Below are 27915 nucleotides of genomic sequence, written 5' to 3'. Positions count from 1 at the left end.
TTCAACATTCGTTAATAAATAACCGAACGATTGCGGTTAGTGTTCACATCGTGCTCAGAATTAGGAAGATAAAAATGTTTAGTTACGCAAAAATACCGAAAATAATACGTAAGTAAATTTCAGAATATTCTAAAGCCACAAATCTCTAAGAAATTAGCTTTTCATCTGTGATATCTGTTATATACTGACATTAAAAATTATATTAAATTTTTTCGTATTATCATTATACGTATAAAAGTAACAAAATGTTCACTTATCCTACGAAAATGATTTGAAGATGTCATTGACGGCTAAATCATTGCAGGAAAAATTCTTAGTATTTCGTATCAATACTGATATTAAGAATTTCTTGGTAGAATATGTAACTGAAGTAAAATGACTGATAATTAATACACAATGATATAACGTCAATGCATAACACCATAATATATTCTACTTCGCGTAATGGCTCTCAAATCTATTCGAGTACAATTGTTTAAATTGGAAAAAATCGAATAATGCAGATATACATAATTTTTTTTACTCGGAATTATCGATAAAAGAAATGAATGAAGATGGCAGTTTGTACGCTCAATGACTCTAATTAATCGCGGAGATTTTAAATAACTTAATAAATTCTGATAAACATATTACATAATCGCATATATCATAAATAAAAGATAAGAATGAGTGAAATATATGTTACAATATTTTGTTTAATCCGAGCGTTGCATCGTCTTCTGTTCTGAATAAAGCTTTGTTGTAGATAGGGTCAGTTTCTCAAAATAAATTGCAGACCGACTTTCACAGAAATTTCATAAATAGAGCAGCTTTCTTCTCCTAAACGCTTTCGTGTAATCTTCTCGTCGTTTGATCAGAACAAATACCAGACAGCGTAATTGTAGCGGCAGAGTCTATTCAGTCTCTGTCGCTGAAAAGAGTGGCTTTTTCACGTACGAGCAACGTTCTTTACGTTGAGCGTGTAATCGTGATACATTTTCGCCCCTATGTCGCAATGAAAATAAATATTTCATTATCGCTTTGATTACGAAATAATAAACAATTACATATACGTGACTGCATTCGAACGAATCATTTCGAATACCCAAGGACGAATCGGAATGACGAATGAAATCGGAAATTTTTCGATATTGGCTGTGTTAAGATAGCGAATTACGACTCATAATTAGCTATAAAACGTCATATTTTGTAGACTCTGTCGAGTATACAAAAATATTGTATAGAAAACTAGAACTGTATCACAATTTGTGCTGATCGAACTTCAGCAGTGTGCCGCATTTAAAATTCGAATCCAGTCTGCTGTCAAACCTAAAGAAAAAGCAAATGCATGCGCTGCTCGTGTTAGAAAAACGCCAGGAAATTGTAAAAAAGTACAATTATAACAAACAATTGACAGTTTATGTACTCCCTGATCCGCGTTATGATTCCGCGTCATGAATGCTTTAAATATGCAACGGTTTTTTGCGACGTAACGATAGAAAAGGAGTGAAATAAGTTCCAGACGTTTATTATTATTGCCAAAAAAAATAACTTTTTTTCCCTACGAGAGCTTCTAATTATACCCACGCGAAGTATGCTCGTTCGATGGCGTGCAAGGAATATAAACTTCGCGAGTGTAATTGAAACGTTCGCTATGAACTCTGAAATCATTATCGCAGCGTCTCGTTTCGATGCGACAAGTCTGCCGATGCAGCCGTTTCAATTACTCTTAGACCGTGAACTTGCGAAAACGATGGAAGAGATCCATGTTACAAAAATCGGCGCTTCGTCGATCCCCTCGGACGGACATGCGATAAACTCCCAAGATATTGCAGAATAACTTGTCCGCTAAGAAGGGAAGTAATCGAAGCCTCGTTATCTGCACACATGCCGTAAAAATATTATACAAGCACAATATACGCGAGTTTATGCAGTTATTTATAAGGGATTGTCAACACACTTGTGTAAATATACAAGCGCACTTCTGAAGTGATAAGACGCGTAGAGAGCCATCACGTTTCCTTTATTACTCTGACGACTACCCTTGCATAAATCAGGGTAATCGCGCGATTTCGCGTAAGCGCGACAAGTCGGATGCCTCTGGTTTCACAACTTTAACCATCTGCGAGACGACTTTTTCAAGTTTGCTATCGGCACGTCTCAGTTTTCAAAATTTACGCAATGTGTTTATAGTTTTTGATTACACAAATGGAAACAAATGAAAGTTGATACAAATATTAATTATCTATATACTATATAGTACTATCGCGGCATAATCCGGAATAAATATTTACATAACAATGAAAGAAACAAAGTATAACTAATGATATGCATATGACTAGAATATTAATACAATTCATTCTTGTGCAAAGTAGTTAGACATTATTCATTGAACGATTACAATCTAAACATAATGCGCAGACATAGTGAAAAAAAATTTGAACGCGTAAATATAAATTAATATTAATAATGCCTGTTACATTCAATATATCTCAATGAATTAACGTTTATTGTATAATTCCTCAGACTTTTAGGTTAATTACATTTTAATGGGCGTAATTTGCATCATTTGATATTGTATACGCATCAAATGACATGACTTACCGAATAAACAGTGAGTGACATTGAAAAAACACGTATTACTACTATTATTAAGATAAGAATCACGTATGAAGATAAAAACCGAACTTTATTATAAACAAGTTTTATTATATATAAGTTCGATATTGAATGAAGACGCATTTTCGTTCCAAAAGTCAGGCTTTAGAGCGCAGAAGTCGGTAATAAACCAACAAAACATTTTAAAAACCTAAAATTTACATTCAGTATCTAAAGTGCTCCAAGAGAAAAAAGTTAATGTAACCCCCTGAATGTGCATCTTTTCAGAAACTTCTCATCGTTCGTGTTTCTCGCCGATAAAAATTCCTTCCAAGAAACCCCCTTGCATTCTGTATAGCAAAAAACTGGCTGAAGAGTATCGGAGGTATAAACAGGCTCTAAATTCCTGGTCTGAATATTTTTTTTTCCTCTCAACCACATCACGTGAGGAGAACCCTTTTCAGCCTTCGAAATCGAGTCTGCTACGTGATTCTATTTAGGAGTCGATGCTACCTAAAGTCCCGTGAACAAATTCTCATAAATATCGTACGTATAGTATTGATAACTGAGAAATAAATTAAAGATGGCCACCGTTAATGGATATCGACTGCATAAATGCATTTGCGTTGTATATTCAGTTACGTCAAAAATTATGAAACTTGCACTTAGTTCACTTAAACAACTTATATAACACGTGTAGAAAAAGAACGTTATTTACCGATATCAAAATATTACATAGATCATGTAAATTCGCGTTATTCGTCGATATCAAACTATCACGTAAATCGTGTGAATGCGCGATTGGAGCAGTTCGAGGTGTGCATACGAATTATTCGCAGACAGGATTATTACAAATTTGATAAATCATCCATCTAATTAATTACCAAGTTGTTGTGATGGTTACGTGCGATCGTTCGAATTATTACGCGTGTTACGTCCATATTTATGAGGCTTCGTTTGTAGACTTCCGAAAAATTAAAGGTCATGGACTTTCAAGTCGACGAAGGCCTGTTAAGTCTGATCTCGTGCTTCCTCTACAGGATTTAATGGATGAAAGTATAAATTAATCAGTTCGAGGTAGCTCCTAATAAATGGTTGAATATTAATGAAGTGTGAAGAAGTGGTAGACAAGGAAGCGGACGTATCGCCGAACAAAATAGCTAGATCGAAAGAGGTTTCTGTGCCGTGTATCACTTCGAAATTTCTCGTTCGAGTTAATAAATATTGCGAAATTTCCTAGCTCTTACGTCAGTCATATTAACGTTGCTTACCAATCTTAAAAAGTGTACCTTTGTGATCATTACTTTTTTTTTCGTTCCTTTTGTCGCACTACGATTGAGGGTCTTGAAAAAGCGGTTATGGAACACGCAACTATAGTCATAAGTTTTCTAGGTAATCAATCGCAACAAATCATACTCCTTGCGTATGGCATTTGTATAATTACTCATTTCCGTATCGGCATTACACTTGATTCTTCGATTCCAGAAAAACTTGTCTATAACGAAGGGAAAGGGTAATAAATGCTCTTTTTCAATCTGCAATTAACAGCTGACGTCAATAGCACGTTTGCATTCAATTCGTAAATCGCGCAATTTACATCACGTACTCTTTTTGCGTTCATTGATTTTTTTTCCTCCGATCGATATCGCGAGGAATATCTTCAAAACATCCAAATCAGCTAAGGAAATCGCAGAATCAAGGTTCGACGCAAACGAATCGCTGAGAAACGTTTCGTATACCGAAAAAGTTTGATATCCAGAATTTTTAATATTTTGCGTGTGAAAGAACTGCAGACAAGACTACTTTCGGAAGCATCTTCCAGCCAATCGCATATTACCAAAACTGCATTCCTGTTTCGTACTCGAATTGGACATATATTTTTGTCGATATCTTTGAAGGGAGGGTCTGGTTATCCGTTGAAAAATGTAAATCACAAGTTTATGGAGTTCTTTTATTTAATTCAGACGGAGATTCTCACGTTCGAGGCTTTTTAACTTGCTGTCCTTTTCCGGTTTTTATTTTTATTTTTGTACAGGTTTTACCCCCGCTCGGTCACAGGGTCCAGGCCCTCGAAAATCTCAGATATTATGCATTCGAACTTGTTGTCCAGTATATTGATTAATGTTTATTATTTCTAACCGTTCATCGAAGAACATTAAAAGCTAAAACATTTCCCTCAAAGATAGCTTAATCATGCTGCACACCATAAACCATTGCTATTACTGTTGCTAGCCGGTACATCTTGAAAATCGAACAAAAAAATTTAATCGCGTAATGGAAATTGGTTAGCCGGTGTTTAATAATTTAGCGTTATTACTAGAATTAATGCGCATAAAAAAAATTCTTGGAATCCGATAATAAATCAATGTAACTTCTGAATGCCGTACGCATAATCCTCCCGAAACCACAAAAAGTAATATCATGTGGTATGTTTACGTCTAACTTACGTAGATATCAAAACTACCGTGACGAGTTGATATATACGACGTTGAAATTGTTACTGTACGCTCATTTAAACTGCTTAATAAAGTGCTTTATCAAACACGTTTGTTTAACTCTGCATGTGATTCTTATTCTCCTACTCGAGTCACTATTGTCTCTTTTTTCTTTGTCTGTTTCCCACTTCGCGACCAGATCTTTCGAGAACACCCTTACCGCTCCACGCTTGCCACGTAGCACCTTGACGTCGGGTCATCGGCCACGGGGCAGTATTTCAGCGTCTTCTAAAACCCGTCGCGCTATCCCAAATCTGTTACCATCGATCCTTGGTCCAACCAAGGATACAGATCCCCGATATAATCACTCTAAGCCTCTCGATAAAAAGTTTGCCGTCCGAAGATATAATGATCCTGACACGTGTGCCATCCTTCCAGAAGGATCCACGCCAGCGTATGCTCACACAGATTTCGTTCAAATGAAATAGAAAATTTCCGACAGAACGCCTCGATAATGAGTAGGCAACAATAAAATAGAAAATCACTCGGATGATACCCTCTCCACAGTAGTTAATCATAAATAGTTATTTTTACAACATTAACGTATTCCATCCATGGGGCAGAAAGCTTCGTTGTCCTCGCCAAGTTCGTTGTCCTCGCGAGAATTTTATATAATTACCTTTTATCATCTTTAATCACCCTCGTACTAAGAACCGTCTCTCTCGAAAAAGGAAAAGCAGACGAAACTGATAGGAAGGATGGGCAGCGCGAATACCAACCACCCTTCATCAGCTTGATTGCGCTAGATCGCCGCATTGCCAGGGTCATAGTATCGAGGCTTGTGCAAGTTTGACGGAAGGTTGGATGCTTGATTGCACACTATTTAAACGCAATCGATTTATCGCGTTCGTGATACGTTCTATTTATGGATATTAAACAACCGGAATAACAGTTGTTAATAGATGTAGATTAGAAAAATATCTACATAAAAATATATCTGCATAAACTGCTCGTACATACGAACGGATCTTAGACAATAACATCGATAAAAAAAATGTATGTGCCTGCTGTAGCTCTTATTTTATTCGACCTGCAAATTATATCGCGTTTTACATTTTATCGATACGAGTGAAACAATGTGGCGGACAATGTACTTTTTAAATTATACATTTACAGAACCAACGCCAGCCCGTGGTTCTATCGCTATGTATTTGCCTTTAAAAACCACGCTCAAATCAATCAAGTTATTTTGAAAGCTTCCACATAACGCTCTCCTCTATTCTTCTACTATATTCTCACAGTATCGCGAGTCCAATTTGTTCCATCTACATTTAATCTGTTACATTTGTATGCTTCTCATTTTTCATTTGCCTTTATTTTCAATTCTCTCTACGCTTCCTGTCTCATATCTTTTCAAGTCGCATGTTTCTTTCCCAGGGTTTCGTTTAAATAGGTCGGGTTATCAAGTCTTGAACTTTGGAACTTTCAATAATATTCAGAATTTTCCTGTCCTCTATGAACTCTTCCCACGTATACATATTCTTGCCCTTCTCTTCAATCTTCCACGTCTTCGTATAACAACTCAACCCCTATCTATTCTATTCCTCTTCGAATGGCTACGTATTCACTTCAACAGGTCGTTATCCATTAGTTATCAATCGGTATTTTCTCATATTTCTACTGTTACACATATCGACGTTTGTCGGCATTCACCAGTGTTCTACTCGCTTCGCATAATTACTTGCTTACCATAAGCTTTACTAATCACTGTTTCTTTATTATCTCGTTCTTACCTGTAAATCATGACCGAGCCGCAGATTGGGTTGCGAAAACCCGAGTGCCACACGTTCGATCGCCTTTCGCCTCAAACTCAACAAGTCTAACGCTAAGAAAATAACATGGGTCACACATTTCGAGCGTTAACAGAATTTACGCAAATTCTTTCATTTACGTTACACCATTCTATTCTGACTTCGAATACTGCGTTTTTACTTTGCGGATATTACATGGAACGTTTTTTTTTTTTTTTTATGAACGTCTCAACGTGGATGCACGTTCGATCGTAAAACGCGCGACTTGCATTCATATCGGGGCGCGACAGAAAAAATTTTACCATGTCATAAAACTCTTGTAATTGCCGATTGAAAAAATTGACAACTATCTGTCTACGGGCTAAATTATTCCACAACATTGGACTATCGTTGGTTACGCAATTATGCAAGTAAAGGAAAACCAGTAACCTTAATAGCTTTAAAGAACAAAGGTATAAAATTGCTCGGAGTAACAGTAATCCGGCAGATCGAAAGAAAACTAAGAACGAGTTCGTTATCAGGCTGCTGGTAATTATAAATCGATCAATAATTGTAGACGACCTCGATCGTTAGGCAAAAAAGTATTGATAGCGGCGTATTAAGAGTTCAGGTGGAAAAATCTAGAAAGAACTCGTAGAGGTGGAAGAAAATTCTTGGTCGAACATTCTATAAGCTTACTCTCTCGTATTCATTGGTCAATGAAGTATAGGACTCAATGGTCGCGGCTAATACTAGTAAACAAGCTCGTAATCTGTTTACGATGTAGAAAATGCAGACAAACTGAAACGATCATGGGCAGACAAGAACGTGTAGAAGTTCCGTGTAAAATATTTCTTACACATCGGAAGATGAATACCTGCAATAATGGATGAACGATGGAAACTTTTATTCAGTACACTGCGATCGTAGAAATTAGAGTCCTTGAAATATCCATTAAACGACTTCGACCTTAATTGTATGGGTATGAAAAATATCAGATACGCGAACAATTACGTTGCACGTGCTTAAACTAAGATTCTTCTACACAGAATTTATGGAATACGTTAACGTTTCTTTCTTTCTTTTCTTTTTTCATTGAATCGATTTGTAATCAGAGCGTTCGATCGGAGTAGATGCTCGACAAGTCCGACTAGACACAGTGACAATAACTCTTAAAACAAAAATAGAATGTATGTCGTAATCTGCATTCACAAAGGCGGCAAAAGTCTTTCCACTGTAATGCGTAAAGTTTACTGAATTAATTGGCCTTGAAATTTATAGCACGCAGAGGGTCCTTGACTTCAAACTGGTTCAGGTGATTTTTTCGTGAATTTACCCTCGTCGTTGTTATGTGCATCCGGTATCGGTTTATCTTACAACTTGCTTTTAATGCATAGTGAAAGGTATTCGTATTTAAAGTTCATCTTATACGCGAGTGGTATTAACCCATGACAACCCACTAATTTTTTGTCTACAACACCTAGTATGAATTTTTAACAATATGCGTGGGAACAGTTAAACTTTGTAGGAATTTCTATAGAAGATTTAATGGCAATTCACGAATCTTTCGGGTTGCTCCTACAAGAATATAAAGTATTATACGTTCGCATAACTGGTTATGGCAGATTTTTATTTCCGTGAAACCGGACAACCTTACTTTAGATTTTATACGCACTGTACAGCGAAATTTTGGTGAAGCAGCACATCTGCAAATTGATATAACTCCGAAGATATTGCGATACGCGTAATACTTTAATCGTGATCGTATTTACATAGAAATATCATTAAATATTCGCCGTTCATAGATCACGATCATACGTGTATGCATTTAGAAGTTATTCGAGTGATTAATCTCCCTGATGAAGTGGTTATACACGAAATTGTATTCTACAAATATCATAAAACGCAATTCAGCTTCCATCGAGTGAAATTTATCTGTATCGTTTCCAAACAATGGAAATTGCCCTTGCGGAACTAAATTACCTGTTAAATGGACAGGCGTACCTCGACCCTTTGACACGTTGACGAATATCTTCGCGTTCTATTTGCATACTCGGAACTGGATCATAGAAAAACTAGTGTTCACCTGTACGTTGCTAACACGTAAATGTACGTACGTATATCCGCTGGAATGAGTGTGCAATAATACCATGACACCACCTTGATACAAATGTATACACGATCAAGTGGCTCGTGTGATCGAGGAAATTTCCCTATACAAACTACTCGAACGATCTCGAAAAAGACCAAAGACGCGTTCGAATTTCATTCCTCTTTTCATCTCGAAGAGCATTTTTGCGTAAATTTTTGCGTGAACCGTATATTTCCCACGGATGATAACCCTGAGCAACCCTGAATAACCCCGAATGATCCTTAGGTCCTCTGGTGTAATAACATCCATTTTACGCGGCAACCGTAAATATGCAAATTCATTTTCTGGCTAAAAAAAAGTAGTCTGAATGACGCGTGTTCCTAACATCATATAACGATAAAACGATATTTCGCAATTATTACATCTAATTTATATCTCCAACTTAACATGCCCTAAACTTTACAGTTGATCCTGTCGAAGTAAAATTCCTCGTATCCAGTACAATTAATCTGCCTATTATGGTGTAGTAAAAATAATGTTCAGTGGCCGTTAGTAATTCACGGAGTGCCCGAGACATTAAACGAAAAGGCAAATTAGTAACGGTAACTTCGATTCTCTCGATCGTTCCTATCCGTGCAAGACCTCACGGGTCGTCTAATAGAAGCTTAAACGCCACGGGGAAAGCAATTTGTAATCTTTTCAGAAGCATCGTGGAAGCGAAGCCGGCATACAAACAGCCTGCTTCCTCGAGTCGTAGAATAAAATCCCGCAAACAGATTGCCCGTCTATTCGCTTTCCCCGCTCCGAGAACCTGGCCCGACTAGTAGAGCATCCGGTCATCTCCTGACTCGCATGAACGATCGGCTCTTAAGCGGCATTCGATGGACCTTTGATCGTTGCAACCGAGAGCAGCACTGCAATTGTCACCGTACGCGATCCTCCACCTGAGAGAGGTAGCGTACTTTTTCACCGCGCAGTGGGGCACGGATACCAGCCGCCGATTGGACGTTGGTACACGTGCTACGCGAGCGGCGATCGGCGGGACGAATCGCAAAGTGGGGATCAGAATGACTCTAATATATTTTTTGAACCCCGCCAATCTGCTGTACCTTAGTCACTTTTATAGAGAAACGCAGCCGGTTCGCACGGAGATCGCAAAGGGCCATCGTCCAGCGGGATCGACGCGACGCGACGCACGCTGGTACCGTCTCGGCCGGTCAGGATCGCCGTGAGAAATAATTTCGCGACAGGAATCCCGAGCCCGTTCAAGGATTCTCGAAGGAGTTACCCGACAGTGTGCTGTACCGTGTTTAGCTTCGACCATTCGAGGGAACGTTCCCGTCCGTGTACGATTATAGCAGAACTGTCGCACGTTCGTTCTCCGTTGACGCATGGACGTTAAAGGGGCCGATCGAGTTTGGAGTTTCTTGGATAAGAAGTTGCCGCGCTAGTTCTCTGCAGAAGGATCGAAACGGTAGCCGGTGATAGCCGTGCCATACTCGTAACGCCAGTAGTGTTCCCACGCGTGGACCGTGCAAAATAATTCGTTTCGTTCGTTCGAGGGAAGACGGCAGAACGAAGTGACGTGCAACCATGAAAGACTTCGCGATGATTTGGAACCGATTCACCGGTCGGCGCTACTCGAGCGTGGACACGAATCAGAATCAAAACGATTCGAGCGAGTCGGAGGAGATCGCGGTTAATCAGAATGCGAGCAATCAGAGAAGAAAATCGTCGGTCGTCGTGAATCGGTTTTTTAACACGACTCTGCCAGCGCTTACGGAGAAGAGCCCGGGATGCACGAGAAGTGAGTAATTAGTATTAAACCCGGAAATCGTGCGACGAATTCGAAATTAGCCCCTTTGTTAGATATCGATTCGACGCTATTGTCGATTGTAGACGATGTTTACCGCGGCGGAGGTTCATTGTTTCGAGGATTAATTGCCGCGCGTTGCCACGGATCTTTTAAGATTCAGTCAACGCGCCGGATCGATCGATCGTAGTGTATCGAAAGCGCTTGAAGTTCGCGTTGGAATCGACTTGGCGAGGCAATGAACAAAAATTTGAAAACGAACATCCACCAGGAATAAATGAACGCGCGGTGACTGCACGAATGGTATGCTAATATCGGTACAAGGCGAGGTATTTCGAACGAATACGAATGAATTAACGTGCTTAAAACAAAATTGCGTTAAGCATTTTTAAACGAAAGTCGACGTGCGGACGCAATGCAAACTGCTTCAAAGTAATGACTTTATTAACGTCAGACTTGAAAACAGATTCCGGGTTTCACGCATGAAGCGTTTTTAATGTCGAATCTCTCGTGAAACGCTCGTTAGCTGCTACTTAGTAGCACCTTCGTGCCTGCATGTGCAACAGTAGCATCAACGCTCCAATTAATTCGTGAAACCATCGAATTGTCTATGGCGGATAGATTGTATACACCAGAATCAACTCGTGCCTTAATTATTCGGTTGAACTTTCGAAAATCGATTTCGATATTTAATTTCCACATACTCTTTGGCGCCATTCGAAACGAACCGATACGCATTCCATATTATTTCGATTAAGACACTTCGTTTATTCCGGAATTTCCCAGAGATTCTCGCACCATGTGAAGCCATGAATGACTAACACAACGAAGACAATATCTGAAATAGTATCACGGAGTGAATAACTTGGCAACGGTACGCTTAACCGCTACTACAAAACCAATAACACAGATGATCTAAGCCTCTTGCACACTATTACACGTCGGAAGTATTCTACTTCATTCATCTCGAGTATTATGTAAATTGCTTGCCTTTTTTCATACATTCTATTTTCATATGTAAACGTTCCCAACATTTTATCGCAGTGATTCTGAATAAGCGTGTATAGGTTGAGAAACGTAACGCTTCTGATCCCAAAAAGATGCATGCATTCGCAAATCACTTGTGTTACATTCGAATTTTTTGCGGATCTGAAAATTTCGCGAAGTTCGACAGCTTCGTTTGAATTTTTCTAGCAGAAAGTTAATTGACACTTAATCAGACGGGATGAATTAAAAAAGAAGCTACACATACGGAACAAAGATTCATCCACGACCGAAGCATTCTATCAGACGCTTTATCAACGAATTAACTTTTGACATGGCTATCGCATCTCAACGCATTTCTGTGCCGCGTGTCAATAAAAGCTTCCATCTCTGCCAGTGATATGCCGATAATTTCGTAAATGGATTGTAAATGTCAGATACATTATAAATACACATTAAAATCATGACCTATTTCCGTCATGTAACCGCCAATTATCTATGCTTTGCCAACATTGTATCATTGCGTGACTTTATGTAATTGGTAACCGTGAAATAACATCGTAAGTTGCTTATTCGCGCAGTTACTTAATTAAACCGGATTAAGTCGGCGTTAAAATTGAAATGCAGATATCGCTTTTTTCCAAACAGTTACATTGTGATTTACTTCTGACGTGAATTAGAAATTCTAACGTTCTTTCAAATAAACCCGGTCTCTTTTTTGACTCTTCAATTTGCTCCTGATTACCATTCGTACGACAAAGCGACGTCTCTTCGTCGAGAACAAAGGAAAAAGAAAAAAGAACGCTCGCCTCCGTATGAAGATCTGAAATGAAGCGATAAAAAAACAACACGCGTTCTTTATGCTAATAGTGATTACCCTTCCTGGACACACGCGTTGCAGAATCGCAAGAACGTCATAAAATCCTCGAATATGAAAAGCTTCCTACTTCGTTCAATGCCATGAACTAATATCTAAACAATAGAAATTAATATTATCCAATAATGATCCTAATTGAAGGCACTTGACACCAAACTGCGCAAATATCTTTTAGTCGGACCAAAAACATTCTGGCGAAGCGTTATACGCGCGTTAAGAAATTATATAATCAATAGATTCCAAATTACAAATATTAATGAAACACTGTGCGTAGCGAAGCTAATAAATCTCCCAATATGTTCGTTGAAAAGTGAAAAGGACGGGTTCTGGTTTATGGAAAGTAATCGGAGCGGATAATGGTCAATTAGGGCAGACATTCACAGAAAGAGCAAAGCTGGAATGAATTACAATGGCTACCAAAAGTGTTGATACGTTATGGTATTATTGAGTAAATACAATACCATGTGAACACCTTTTATAGCCATCGTTTACGTCCATCGGGAGCAATTTGCGACAGTTTTACTTTCAAAGCGACCTTAATCGCTCGATATATCTAGCAGTAACCCAAATTTGTCAAAGTAAGGACTTTGCTAAAACAGAGTGAGTCATGTGTTTGGAAATTCCGATAATTCGAATGCATCAATTATCTCTGTCGTGATCGATGGAAAAACCCAAATGAACTGTACAACGAAAAGAAAGAAGAATGTACATCTTATTTAAAAAAAAAAGTAAATAAGAACACCCAGCGAATTCTCATTCCGAATTCAATGCACCCACTCACTCCTGATAGTTAAATCTTTGATCTACGACCGAACGCATCCGAAGAATCTATTAACATATATTTTTGAAACAATATTTAATATGACTCATCTGTTAAAAATAAAACGATACAGCTACTAATGCGACAAAAATGTCCAAAATATCTCGGTAATTTTACTATTTCAAGTTTCGATACAATACTCACCTTCTGTGCATGACAATAGAGATTTAAAACGTTGTGATCGAAATAAACGGGATGCCAAAAAACATTTCTGATATAAATACTTTCAGAAGCTTTTGAACGCAAATATAGATAAGTTCCATTTTATAGAAACGCACTGACGTCTCGTTATTATTAATAGCATAAAATTATCATTGAAGTTCGCTAAATGACGTAATCCATCGTAAAAATATACAAATGTCTGCCCATAGATAGAATCCTTTACGCGCCATGTTCTTTATACACGATCCGCAACATTATCCTAAATCGTTTTACGATCGTCCTTGGTGTTTTCAACGATACCCTCGGTTAAACTAACCCTATATGCAGAATTCAGTTAATTCTGCTGTAACGATTCCTAATACATCCGTTAATGGAACATTTTCCAACTTATTGTGCTGACTCATCTTTCTTTTTACGCGTGAATGACAAAAAATGGCACGTACGAGATGCGTAGAATTTTCTGAAGACTACTAGTTTCCTTTAAAATGAAAGAAGGTACAAGGTAACGATAGAAATAGCAATTGAACTTTAATCCGATTCGTAAAGAGATAAACGTGTGCGTTCTTGGCTACTATATTGGATCGGTGATCCGTACCGGATATTCGAGGATTGCTCTTAACAAAGACTCCAAGGTTACGGTCACTTATGAAGGTAAACTCATATTCAGGATATTACATTTTTACCCCGATCTTTCAATACTGACAATGGCATTGAAACTTCGCAAAAGGAAATCGACTTTAACGAGAACCGGTTCACCAAGACAGAAAACAACCGAAAAGAGTGATCGGGAATTTTGAAACGCATGAGGAAAATGTGAAGAATTCCTTAACGAGACAGGATATTTTACTTGTATTCAAGTTAAAAATAAGTAAGGTAAAAAATGAATAATAATAAAAATAGACACGAATCGATGAAGGTACCGTCGTATCGCGTAGAGTCTTAGAATTCTTCTTCGCTAACACGTGATTTGGATGCAATTCCAAATTGATCTCACAGCACAGAATAACAGTTACAGCAACTGTTGTTTCTCCAATCCGGTATCTTGTGTAAAATTTTCCTATCATACGGAAGTGGCCATTCCTGTCGCCCCAATTCTAGCTTCGCTAAACTTGTTTCTATAAGAGGCAATGCAAAATTGCCATCCGCTATTTCTTTGATGCGGTCTGGCAAGACCAACAGTCCGAACCGCGGTAGTAGCAATCTGATTGGTATGCGGAAAATTGCATAAATAAATGAAAAACAAGAGCCAGACCCAAAAACAAAAGTATCGATGCGATGGAGCATCACCTTTTGCTTTTCTTTCTCCGTTCAACTTTCTGTGTCTGTACTGACGAGAACTAGTTTTACACCCAATAATTGATCATACCAAAGTAAACAAGTCTTGGTAATTTACAATCTTCGACAGCCTTTTTATTTTATAACACCTGCAAGTAACGCATATTTCATTTTTAAATGCATCAATAACTCAGTTTCGAACCTACACATGATTTTAATCTACACAGGCACAAACGAAACGCACTAGAATAATCTAAATTCAATAATTTATTCATAACCATTAAGGTGGAAATATCTGAACTCTTAATTTGCAAATCAAATTCGTCGGTGTATTTTTTTGTAAGATCGATTGATCGGTAGCCAAGAAATCCCACTGAGAACCAGGATATCTTCTTATACCTCCTGCTTTAACAATGATTAATAGTCGTAGATCTCTGAAAACAGTTAGGAATTTTTCACGCGCGTTACCTACTTCATGTTTCTTTTCACTACTAACGGAAAGATAATTTGTATAAAAAATGAGTTTTTTAATCCCCTTCGTTATTCGCAATTATACATTCACATATTAAACTTGGTCGAAATAACTTTCATTAATAATCTTTCATGACTAGCATTTGATACAACATTGCAAGACTAATTTCTACTTAGTTGAGAGCAATTTATCTCGTTAAAGAACAAGAGGTAGAAAGCGCATCAGACAAAGAATTCAAGTATTTCATACAACGAATGAATTCTTGCGAACTATCGTTACGCGATTATTTCGAATATTCTATTCATGTTCGCGAAAGATCTAGTCTTCGAAGTGAGAATCACTGAGCCTTGTAACACAGAACCACATGTTTGTTAATTTGTACAATCACCCGTTACAATCAACCGACAAAAGAAAATTATACAAACTGATCAAGATTTTATGACTCATCCTGGTGGGTCTTTCTGTGCGTGTGTACCAGTGCATAAATATGTATAAACAGTATATCGAACAAGTAACAGTAAGGACGCGGAACATATGCGATCACGATCATGGTCTCTTAACCGAGTAGCGATTGCGTGACTAAAAGACGATAACGTCTAATAAAGTTCACATAAAAGTGCACTAGCTGCAATTTAAGAAGCATAAATATCGTTACAGGATAAATAATTCAATTATCAACTGCTCGACCAACTGTTTCACAGGGAGTTGACGTTCTGGTCTCACAAAAAGTGTACACGTGTCGCACCTTTGCTCGATATATATTTGCATTTACAAATTGTGGGTGACATTAAATGATCCATAAATGTCTCGAAGTTTCCTGGCTGGAAGCCACCACGTGTCGTGGCCATAAAAGATTATGGATCATGAGACGAGAGTCATTAACCCTCCTGTAGTTATATATACGTGCCATTTTTTGTCACTCGTGCGAGAAAAAGACAAATGACATGCTATAATAATGAACACGAGTTACATCTCGTTTTTATGGCATCGAAAAAGAATAACTCGTGAACCGACGTACAGAAAATGAATTCGTGCCACTTCTAACTCCACTTTCGTTGGCTCATTGTTTCTTAGGAAAGTTGTACCGTATAGAAGATACTGACGCAAGGAAGCTTAAACAGCGTGAAAGATAAATTAGGAGGGAATGTGAAATTAATAAACCGCAATTTGCAAGGATTTCCAAACTTTCGTCTACGATTACGAGAAGCAAACAAATGTCGCCAGTTGCCGCGCTCGCGAGCGTCTGCAATTTCACTGGCTCGCGTACGAGGGATAGGAGCGTGCCATTGGCTGACCGTTTATAAAAGAGCCGCGATTTTGTCAGCATAGATGAAATGATATATAACGACAGAGGGCAAACATACGCTTTCTATTGAATCGCACATTTGCAGTCGCGTCCCGATTACCGCCGGAAAATTATTACCACATATTGCCGCACTGCCAGCGATCTTGCAACAGTGTCGAGAGCAAAACGTCTGGCCTCTACGAAACCTACGGTCAACTATTTGCTAATCTCCGAACCCTGTCCGTGATTTTAGCATTCCATCCATCGAACTCGTGGCTCGAAATGTCAAAACTAATTTCAACCCATCAACGAGCGCGCGCGATGGCACGGAACGATTACCGCTGGCTCGCCCGGTGAATCCAAAAAACAGTCGATTCCCGATGCAGGAAAAAAAATAATCGACCGATCGGATTTTACCTGAGAATCAGGATCCAAACCAGGATCTTTCGCCTGTCAGACGGCTTTTATCAATTAAGCTATCAGATCCGACCGGCTCTTCTTCACTCTCAATCTGCATACTATAAAAGAAAAATGTTGTTCATTATAACTCGAGAGGTGTACCATAAGTGGACCTGTGATTTATAGCTGACTTCTTCACTTACGATCACGGCCAACTGTTGACACAGAGATGCGATATCTCACTAAAACCCTCAATTTCTTTCATCAGTTTCACTGTCTAATTATACTCCGATGGATTGAATAATTGCAGCGTTTCCAATTCAATTACGCATTGCTTGTTTACTTGCACGCCTTGTCGTTAAGTACATCGTAAAGCTGTTATGCATTTGACGGTATGGTAATCGAGTGTCTTGGCTTGTCAGTCTAATCGTGTGCGAGCAATCGTCCGCGATGAAATTTAAAAGTAATGGTTGGCGGCCGAAATAGTTGATTCGCGCTACTGAAAATTCCCGTGTCAGGATCGTGTCTAAAACATCAACAACCGACGTCAATCTATACGCCCGTCCTTCGAAAGAACGCGCGAGAATTGACGTTTACGGTTGTATTTCCGCGACCCATTTGGTATTCGTCGTGATATACGACGAGATTACTTAACGGTTACCAAAGCCAATCGGTTACACGTTCATCGTTTCTTGATGAATCGCCATACGTGTGTATTGGCTATCCATGGACCAATAGCGAGCAGTACGTAATCAGGTGATTTAATCGAATCCATCGTGTTCATCGAAGAAAAGCTTGCGCGCAAAAAGTGAGTGTAATCGACGATTCAAGCCAAACCTGGTCGATACGCGGACTGAGTCTTTTGTTTCTGAAACTTTTTGTCTTCTCGAAATTTCTATTTCTTGTGTGTTGAAGCTATGTTCTTTAGTGGTTGTAACAGAAAAACTTAATCAGGTAAATAAGAACTTGCAAAGGCAAAATGAAATGAAACTCTTGTGTCTATGTAGAAAATTAATTTCTACAATACTTATATTACATCCGGGAGATATCCCAGCTTAAGGTATTTTATACAACAAGTTCTAAGTGCTTTTTGATCCATACATGTTTGTGAAACACTTTTCGAAGATGAAGTTTGCAGAGTTTATCACGTGCCTCATTAAATCATGTCTGGTCAATCGAAATGATCTCACGGGTCACTTTGATAACGCGTAACGTTACAGCGGTCCGCAATTAAGGTAAACATGCTTTCAAAAGATATAGTACGAATACAAAATGAATAAAATTTTATTGTTATATTGCGATTCGATATAATTGACTGTCGTTACTTAATTAACGAGATATTTGTTTATCCTTTCGCTTAATTTTTGTAAATTTCTATTTATGCTCGAGGTCGCACATATCAGCCGATTTCCTACATTGGCATCATTTAAACGAACCAAACCTGTACGCGTTACGTTTACGTGGGCACATATACGCAGCATTAAACTAACGTGGAACTGATTTACAGTTCTAACAGGAGTTCGCGTACAGCTTGCACAATAATAACGAAAAGTCCTTCGTTCCGATGCGCGACTCAAGGTTTTTCGTAATTCTTTTTCATCAGATCGATAAATAACAAGCTCACAAGCCTTCGTGATACACAACAGCATGTCACTACGATAAATTTATTCCGTCAAGGATTCCGGCGACAACGCGGCATCATGTAAATGCTCGGCGAATGAGTAAATTTAACGTACACCCGTGTTAATTACCTTGCGCCGATGAATTCTCGCGATTTCTGATTATGAAACACGCTTAAAAGCTACGCCAAGCGAACACCTCGGAACTGTTTGTACACTTGTGTGTTCTATATGAATCCTCCTTTAGATACATATCTTGAGTAATTCTGCCAAGAAATATGATAATCGTTTGCATGAGATTATTCAGAATAAACCGTCATTAAAATCGCTATATCCAAATATCAAACACGCGTGACGATCTCTTTCTCTCTTCTCCTCTTTGTACACGTGTGTACGCGTATGTATGCTACTTTGCATCGACGTGATGCAGAAACGTTTGCGACATTTGGGACGTTTCCAAATCGAGACGGTCGTAATTTTTGTGAAAAGGGAGGATGCAAGAAAAACGACGGGTACGTAAGACATAAGTGCACATCGAGTATCTTCAGAGACACCATGAAATGTTCGAACATTTTCCTTGAGACTCGGCGCGCGCGTTCTCTTAAAAATTCATCCAACGGCCTCGAGCGGCGATTCAGGCGTACGTAAACGAGAATTTCAGAGTAAATCGGAATTCCCACGTATTCCAGGTATGTCTCATGCAAATCCGACAAATCGCGGCACGCAATATTTTGAAACAAGTCGGAAGGCCCGGCCGACGATCGAATAATTAATCACGCTCGTAGATCGCCGTCTCAAAAGATGGAATATTACGGATTGCCTCCAAGACAGTCCTGAAAATCGCCTATCTCGCGATACACCGTGAAAAAGTGAGGAAAAAAAGCAGATCACAACAATGTTATGTAATACCAATTGTAGGCAGAAAAAAAACTGGACGATCGTTTACGTTGTCTACGTGAATCGTTTTCTATCGAAGCCATAATGGGTTCAACCTGATAAAAAATAATTACCCATGTATAGTTGACGCACGTTCTAAAACTTGTTTTTGTTTTTCTAGTCGGTTAATAGAGACGTTAAACATCATAATATCACGTATTATCGATCGAACAAGTATTTCACTTGTAACTATGCGCGAGCAAATAATTTCTTTCAGACATCCGTTTCTTCAGCCGACGAAGCGTACAATTTCACTGTAAATTTCTACAACTCTGTGCTAGATCAGACGATGATGAATGCTCGACTTTACAAACGATTAAACCAGATTCATTTCCATGCACGAAGTTAATTAGCTTGACTTTCGACTGCTTAGAATACAAATTAATCCTCCGCGAGCCGGATACGCGTTAAACAGTACAGCGAAGCTAATAACTTTATACGTAGGCTCCTTGAATAACTTTCTCAACATTTTAAATGCAATCGAATATGACGTTAATTGCCCCAATTACACGGTGCTCGAGTAATTACCACAAACGAGGCGGTCAGCGAGCCTATCCCAATTTAATGCCTCGAAATCATGCAGGAATTTATATGCTGATGACGTTGGGCTCCCTCAGCCTAGCCACTGGTTGCATCCTCTTCATCTTCCAACCGTACGAGCTAATTTTCAAGCTGAAAGTGATGTTCGGCCCGGGTGGCGAGATATTCGAAATGTGGCGGAAACCAGACATAGAGCTTTACACTAAGATCTTCCTCTTTAACGTGACCAATCACGAGGAGTATGTATCTGGCAAGGAGAACAAACTGAGGTTCCAAGAAGTCGGCCCGTACGTTTACAGGTTAGTGTGCAATCATACATGCTTCGAAATTTCGATAAAAAAAACATCACGATTCATGGGCGAACGCAATAATCGAGCGCAGCAAAATTACCGTCGACCGATAACACGCGCCTGCTTAGTCAATTTTCAGCATACATTTATCGGTACATGTCATACCTACATCTTAACCAATGATTGCGAGAGCTGAATGAAAATAATAGTTCTCTGACATGTTAACTGCAGAGAATTTTTTAAGCATGGATCGATTCGCTTCAACGACAACGGCACTGTCAGCGCGGTCCCGCTTCATCCGTTGAAGTACGTACCGGCGATGAGCAACGGCACCGAGGAAGATGAACTGATTTTACCGAACATCGCCTTATTCGTAAGTAAAATCACTTAAGTACTTCGAGAGAGGCACGTTGAGAGAGGATAGAGAAAAAAAAAAAGTATTGCGAGAAGGCCAGAGAAACGAGAAATCTTTCGAACAACTCCTACGAAGCAGTTTAAATATGTATGATGCATGTTTAAATCATAGCGAGGACAATCCCACGAGTGAACGACCTCGGTGTTTTCGTTTAAATGGGCATCCGACGGTTTTTAACACAGCCTTGAAGCACGCGGGATTCCTATCACTTTTAGAGAAAAATCAATTTCATCTGAAATCTTCACTTGTTATCTCACTTGTACCTTTTCGAATAAACAACTTCTTCATTTTACCATTTTTACACTCTCGGAAATTCCTGCTCGATACATGATCGAGATACCATTTTTTATTAACTCCGTTTATCGGTTTCATCAAAGATTTACATAATTACTTACGAGGCGCGGGTTAGTCATGACCTAACCTTTTAAAGTAACAGCAATTAATCCCACGGTACGTTTCAAGTTCATTAAAATTTAAAGGTTGCAAGTTTACTTAACTACATCATAACTTCTCGTACCTACTCGAGCTGTACTTCGCAGTTATATTTGCATAAAACAAACCGACTCTTAACACCGTATCGGTTAACAAGTTTTGCACATTTCTAAACGTGTGTTCTTCAAATTCAATAATAGAATCGTTAACATCTGTCACTTTATGGGAGGAATGAATTATGAAAAAAGAAAAATCCATGACATTTCAAATTATTGAATTCAATTGTACGTTATGTCAATACGAGTCAGTTGAATGCTTTCTCGGTATTCGTTAAAACAACGAAACAGGTTATTTTAAATAATTCATTCGAATTTATTGCACACGTGTTGAGTGTAACACTCGTTACAAAGATTGGATCTTCGTCGTGAAAATCAATTCAGACCATAATTAGGAAAGCTTAAGGTGCGATGACAAAACGGATTATGGGTGAATTATCGCTGTAAAAAATAACAGATATGTAAATTACGATTCGATTACGCCTAAGTGCAGATAAAATACCCATAAACACAGTTATAACGATTGAGATTACGATTGTGCATAGCGCGTTGAAAAAAATTTTTGATTGGATTTGATAACGAACTGATATTTCTATTTATTCGATATGCATACGTAAGTGCAATTGTTTGAAAGTAGCATGATACTTAAAAAAAAAAAAATACTTCATATTCGCGACGAATCCTTAATAAATTTGATCCGCTACTTAATATCAGATATTCACGACACTGGAAATAAGCAAATAAAATATGTTTATGAAAAAACAACAAATTGGTACTTTTGAGACAGACGAGAGAAGGGACGATCCAACATGGAATTAAATGTTTACAGAGAATGTTTCACAATCGTAGTTGTCGTTACGTACTTCAACTTGGTTACCGATTTTGCAATCGTTGTCTATTACACCAAACGCATCGCGGCACTAGAAACAAGTAAATAAAACCTTCTAATGAAGAGAGAACAGGTTGTTACTGTTAAAACAGACAACAGATGGAATGATCTAATACGAAATTAAATGTTTACAGAGAGTATTTCGTAATCGTAGTTGTCGTTATGTATTTCGACGTGGTTATTGATTTTGCAATCGTCGCCGATTACACGAAACGCGAGTTGGTCACGTTCTTTTACTTTTTATCGGTCATCGCTACGAACGGAAACGTGTCGGACACCTTTCATACTTGGTGCAACCGATTAACTGACACTTTCTTTGAACAGAATGTCGTGCGCTAGGTAGCCAGCCAGAAATCTAGGACATCGATACTTAAAACAGCTATTTCTTTCAGCGTTAAAGATAGAACAGGAGCTGAACAATTTTTCGCGGAATGAGACACAATTGAAAGTGATTTATATCGGAGGCGTACTGATTCGAAACACGTTTCCGTTTGCGAAAGAAAATTTCCTCGAAACGCGGTTAAATATTGGCCGAGCGAAATATTCCGCGTGACACATCTCCGTTTCCATAGAATCGCGCCGTATTTGAAGAAGAAACCGCAACGATCGATCCGTGATGAATTTCCATTCGATGCACGAAGGCATTCTTAACAAGTGCATCATGTTCGCGGCGAGAAAGCATCGAGCTGTAACCACTTGAGGGAATGTGCCGTTTCCGGAACGGAAATTCGAATAATCAGAACTAATAATCGTTCTAGGGTACGTTCAAACCATTTAGAGATATAATCGATGCAATAAATTCTAACGATGCATTCGATACGCGTAAAATATAGCAACACGTGTCGTTTGATTACTTGCATTTCAAGAACGAAGGAATGGTAATAAAAAAAGTGGCAACAAATTAAATGGTTAGTGTTAAATCTACTTTTAGTATTTAAATCAACTTTATCAGTATGAAAATACTATACGCTCAATACATAAACAACGAATGGTTAGCACAAATAGAGGGATTTAAATTGAGGGAAAGAATGATAATCAGAAAAATAAGATGTAAAACAATGCGTTTCTACGCATTAAGCGATCGATAAACAATGAAAGATCAAAGCTAGTAAAACTGCGATCCAATTGTTACTTCCATCGATCCTGTTAATCCGTTTTGATATACACTAAAAAAAAATGAACAGTATCGTTGAAGAAATGTATCCTCCTCAAAAAATGACAAACATCGGAAGAAATGTTGCGCATAGTGTTCGCCAGAGAGTGAAAGTGCAACCAAAAACGCAACATTTCGTTTGGACAAACACGATTTGTCGTCCGCAGCATTCGAGGAAGAACCGTACACACTTTGTCAAAGTGCATCGTTATGTCGCGCGTGTACCGTGATGCGCGCTTGCATACATATGTATGCAGTTAACAGGAATGTTGAATCGCGTTGATGTGCGAGATCATCCGACGGTACGTCGGGCTGCGAGACACCAGGGACCAATTACAACGGCGTCAATGAACTTTCAGAAAGAAAGGGAATTAAGATCACGGAAACTCCGCGAGCCGCTTTGTTAAACAGATGTGATAGAACGACGTACGCTCTGTCGGGGGAATAAAATGAGGCGGCGCGTAATGAAGCCGCGCGAGGAGAAGATAAAATGAGCGATGGTCCCTTTCAACATTTCAGCGCAACAAATCAATGCTAATTAACTGTAGTGTACGCCGATCGCGATACATTACATTTCGTAACAAAGCAGATTAATTATGTCACAACTCAGACTTGCGAATGAAAGGAGAGGAAATTATGTTAATTAATAACGAACGGGGACTGCTGCTACACGTGCCCTCGCAAGTGTTTACACGCGTGTATGGTTTATTTGTTAGGAAGTGATTTGCGTGTAAAATCCGTTTTGAATGGCTATGAAACACTTCGAAAAGAGAATTACCATTCGTCGTTTTTGTCCGACATTTAATCTCTTCGTCGAATAGAATATGTACCAAGTAATATTGTAGATTTTGTATTAAATGATCCTTTTACTTTGTTTCTAGTGTATCACAAACGTGATGAGGAATGCTGCGTACCTAACCAGACTCGGATTGAATTTACTGATCATGAACACGAATTCGCATCCCTTAGTCAAAATGACTGCCAAAGAATTTATGTTTGGCTATGAGTCCACTCTTCTCACTCTTGGCAACAAGATGATGCCATCCTGGATCAAATTCGATAAACTGGGCCTGATCGATAGAGTGCGTACCGTGACTTTTCTTTTTATTTAAAGTTACAGTTCGACTATGAAATAAAATTGTCAACTTACGTTATTCAAAGTCATGTACGTTTACGTAGTAACATGACTTGCTTCTATTTGCAGATGTACGATTTCGAAGGCGATTATGAAACCGTTTACACGGGAGAAGACGATATTCACAAGACAGGTCTAATTGATACGTACAACGGGGATGTAAATCTGCCGCAATGGACAGGGAAATGCGCGAATGTGAACGGAGCAAGCGATGGGGTGAAATTCCAGAGTTACATCAAACGAAACGACACGATATTATTCTTTAGGAAAAGTCTCTGTCGCAGTGCCCGCATGGTATGTTCAACTTCGATATTAATCTACAATTTTTTCCATAACACCCTTCTAAAAAAACTATCTTGTTATTATCAAATATTATTATAAATTCTAGAGAACAAATATTCTAACAAAAATAATCGAGGGGTGCGGGGTTTTCACAGCTTCCATGGACTGCACTGTTATTTATCTATCATTATTAACTATCGAGTATAAAAAATCAGATAAAAATAACTTATATGTGAAATATTGAAACAAATTCTCGATAAATTAAATATTGTTTTATAATTTATGTCAAGAACGGAAGACTAAAGTATTGACTCATTATGTACACTAGCAAACAAAAAATTAAATTCGTTTCACTGTATACCCTATAAAATGTATCATTCTCAGGCTCGAACCGGGGAAAAAACCATAAACGGATTACACACGTACGAGTACAAATTTATAGAAAACATATTGGATAATGGTGCCTACGACCCTGAGAACAAGTGCTTCTGTCGTCATGGATATTGCCTGAAGCCTGGTTTCATTGATGTTACCGACTGCTATTATGGTAAGCCGACTTAAAATACTTTCTATTATATATTCTTTATTGGTAAATTAAAAATGATGCAAACGACCTACAATTAACCCTGACATTGTACCTTATCGTGTCCGTATAATTACGATTTTATTTGGTATCAAAGCGCATTAATGATTGCAATTAGTGATATATTAAAATGAAGAAATTGAGACCTTAATAAATATAAAAAAAACTGAATACTTTCAAGAACTGTTTATATTACAAGCTTATTGCCAATACTGAATAAATAATGCAATTAAATTAATGCATATTAAAACGCTAACGTAAATTATAGATAATTACCAATTGAAAAAATAATACGTCGATCATTTGTCAGTAATTATGGAAAACACGAGCAACATAAATATTATAAAAATATATTTTTTATTTCTATAAATTCTTATTACTTTTATATTTATAAACACGCAGGCTTTCCGATCACTCTCTCGTATCCGCACTTCTACAAGGCGGATCCAAGCTTTTTGAAGGCTGTCGAAGGTTTAAACCCGAGGGCTGATCTTCACGAGTCTTTCGCCTATATTCAACCAAAGTCGGGTCTTCCTGTGAAACTCGCTGTCCGTTTCCAAATTAACCTGGCCTTGCAAAATGTCGGACACATGGCAAGAGTGGAAAGATTCGAAAACGTGACGATACCGCTACTGTGGTTTGAGATTGTAAATATCAAGAAATATCGAATTTTACTAAAGCTGATTTGATTATCGATACGGTTTCATATTTTCTACTGGATATTTTAATGCCAGTAGATGACGTTTGGAAGAGCATAATGCTCTTATTTTGCCCAACGGAAAACTTTCTCCCTTATACTATTCCAAACAATCTTTTCCCTATGTACATTTTTCTTTCCTCTCTCATACTTTTCCCATTGCACACTCATCCCATGCATTCTCTTTATCCTTCTTCTTAATTAAAATTCATTACTCTTTCCTACATCTTCGTTAACCCTTTCTTCCCCCTATTAGTCGCCTCTTACGACAAGCAGGGGATACTGTGGGTGTATTCTGGTCCCCACCGCACAGGGATCGATTAACTATATATTCTTAATATTAAAATTCTCAACAAGATAAACTATTATATTAAACAAACGATATTGTATTATAAAACTTATTAAATCCAATGTTATTTATATTAATAATATTTTCTTATTTAGGGAATGTACGAACTACCGTCATGGATGGTCCTTCGATTCTGGATCTATTTGAATGCCTTACCTATCCTCCAGGATATACTGACTTATTCTTTGCTCTTCATTGGCATCGTACTTATAGCCTTCAGTGCTCGCAAGATCGTTGCGTATCAACTGAAAGAATCGCCGACGCTCCCGCAGTGGTTAGGTTCTGAAATGAATAAACAAAAGTTACAACTTTTTGGCAACAGACGAATGTCGTGTAAAAACGAAACGGACACTTATTACAATTCGTTGCTCGAATCGAAGGATGTAGGAATAATGTCCGAAGAGACGACGGAACTAGCGTCTCTAAAAGAAGAAACCGTGTGACTGAGATTATACGAGTGGAACTCTAAAGCGAGGCTATTTCCCGCGAGAAAACGAATTGAAATACGATTCGATCGATGGTACGTATCGGTGCATATCGGATCGATCGATTTTAGCGAAAAATCGAAGTCGAAAATCGATTATATCGATAAGTAGAATAAATATTCGTACGTTCTGGGAACAGCTTGAATTCGTGTCGTACAAGTAAAATGTATAAAATGTAATGTGAACAATAACGAAATAGTTGGTGTTTGCCAAGTGCATTCATCACGAGATGAGTAGTGTCATTCTTTCATCGATATTGTCACATATCAATATAAACGGTGCAAATTTAAAAGTAGATTATTGGTCTCTACATTCGCGTATAGAATGGTGCAATTATCATTTACATAAAAGGTTTATAATTTTATATAAATGATTAGATGCATTGAGACTCATACTATAGACTGGAGACGTAGTACTTAAGTAATTTATATGAGAAATTAATGTAAAATTTATTATTGAAGAAAAAACACTTGACAATGTTGGCATCCCATTGACGTATTGATTGCGTATATTATTGTTAGAGTATGGATTGCATAAAAAAAAATATTAATTTCGAATTGCACCGTTTGTAATTGAACATTTCAGTTTTTATTTACTTGATCAATAAATTTAAAATATAATGATCAATGGTTTAGTCATAAATTTGTTAACAATTACTAAAACAAATGTGTATACTAAATGTAACCATTGCTGCTCCGTAAGAGTCGTAAAAAAAGTATTATATTATTTAAAAATCATAAAAATATATTATTATTAGAATTCGCGATTAGTTCTCTTTTTAACAATGGTTACAAAAGAATTTCTTCTATTAATGAAGTAAATATCTGTTAAATTCCGATACAATTAATTAACTTCCTCTGTTTGCATTTAATAATATAACTTGATCATGTATTTATTTATTTTGTGATTTTGCACGCGTTATATATCATTAAGTTGTACAAAGTTGCGAAATTTTTATATGAACTTTTAGTTCTCAATGTAGTTAAGCTTACCCTTGCATATCACGGTTCATTTTACTAGTTATCTGTAAATATTGTACATATGCCTTTAGTTTATAAATTTTTATTATTAAA

At 37.9% G+C, this 27915-nt stretch overlaps 1 protein-coding gene across 4 annotated transcripts; it reads left to right on the top strand.

Annotated features, from left to right (window-relative positions):
• The first annotated feature begins 31 nt into the window (after positions 1-31).
• On the top strand, positions 32-26812 carry LOC143425197 (scavenger receptor class B member 1). 4 transcript variants are annotated; one of them, XM_076897820.1, is made up of 8 exons: positions 32-108; positions 20120-20375; positions 20598-20739; positions 24193-24393; positions 24516-24740; positions 25113-25284; positions 25708-25958; positions 26453-26812. In XM_076897820.1, exons 1-8 carry the CDS (start codon positions 75-77, stop codon positions 26798-26800), a joined length of 1629 nt encoding a protein of 542 aa, XP_076753935.1. In that variant the 5' UTR covers positions 32-74; the 3' UTR covers positions 26801-26812. The 4 variants fall into 4 exon arrangements, with proteins under 4 accessions (XP_076753935.1, XP_076753934.1, XP_076753933.1 ...); XM_076897819.1 differs by lacking the exon at positions 32-108 and adding an exon at positions 10166-10701 and having other exon boundaries at positions 25113-25275; positions 25714-25958; XM_076897818.1 differs by lacking the exon at positions 32-108 and adding an exon at positions 10166-10701.
• Positions 26813-27915: the final 1103 nt, after the last annotated feature.

This window comes from Xylocopa sonorina, chromosome 7 (assembly GCF_050948175.1).
Source record: "Xylocopa sonorina isolate GNS202 chromosome 7, iyXylSono1_principal, whole genome shotgun sequence".
In the NCBI taxonomy this organism is placed as follows: domain Eukaryota; kingdom Metazoa; phylum Arthropoda; class Insecta; order Hymenoptera; family Apidae; genus Xylocopa; species Xylocopa sonorina.
Note: the sequence above shows the minus strand (reverse complement) of the source record. Positions and strands in the feature narration are given on the sequence as shown.

What these genes read in the sequence shown, in the direction of transcription:
- LOC143425197 (XM_076897818.1), top strand. Translation starts at nt 10,488, where the DNA reads ATGAAAGACTTCGCGATGATTTGGAACCGATTCACCGGTCGGCGCTAC. An exon ending in GTCGGCCCGTACGTTTACAG is followed by an intron (nt 20,376 to 20,597) that starts GTTAGTGTGCAA and finishes TGTTAACTGCAG; the next exon opens with AGAATTTTTTAAGCATGGAT. An exon ending in CGCTACTGTGGTTTGAGATT is followed by an intron (nt 25,959 to 26,452) that starts GTAAATATCAAG and finishes TTTCTTATTTAG; the next exon opens with GGAATGTACGAACTACCGTC.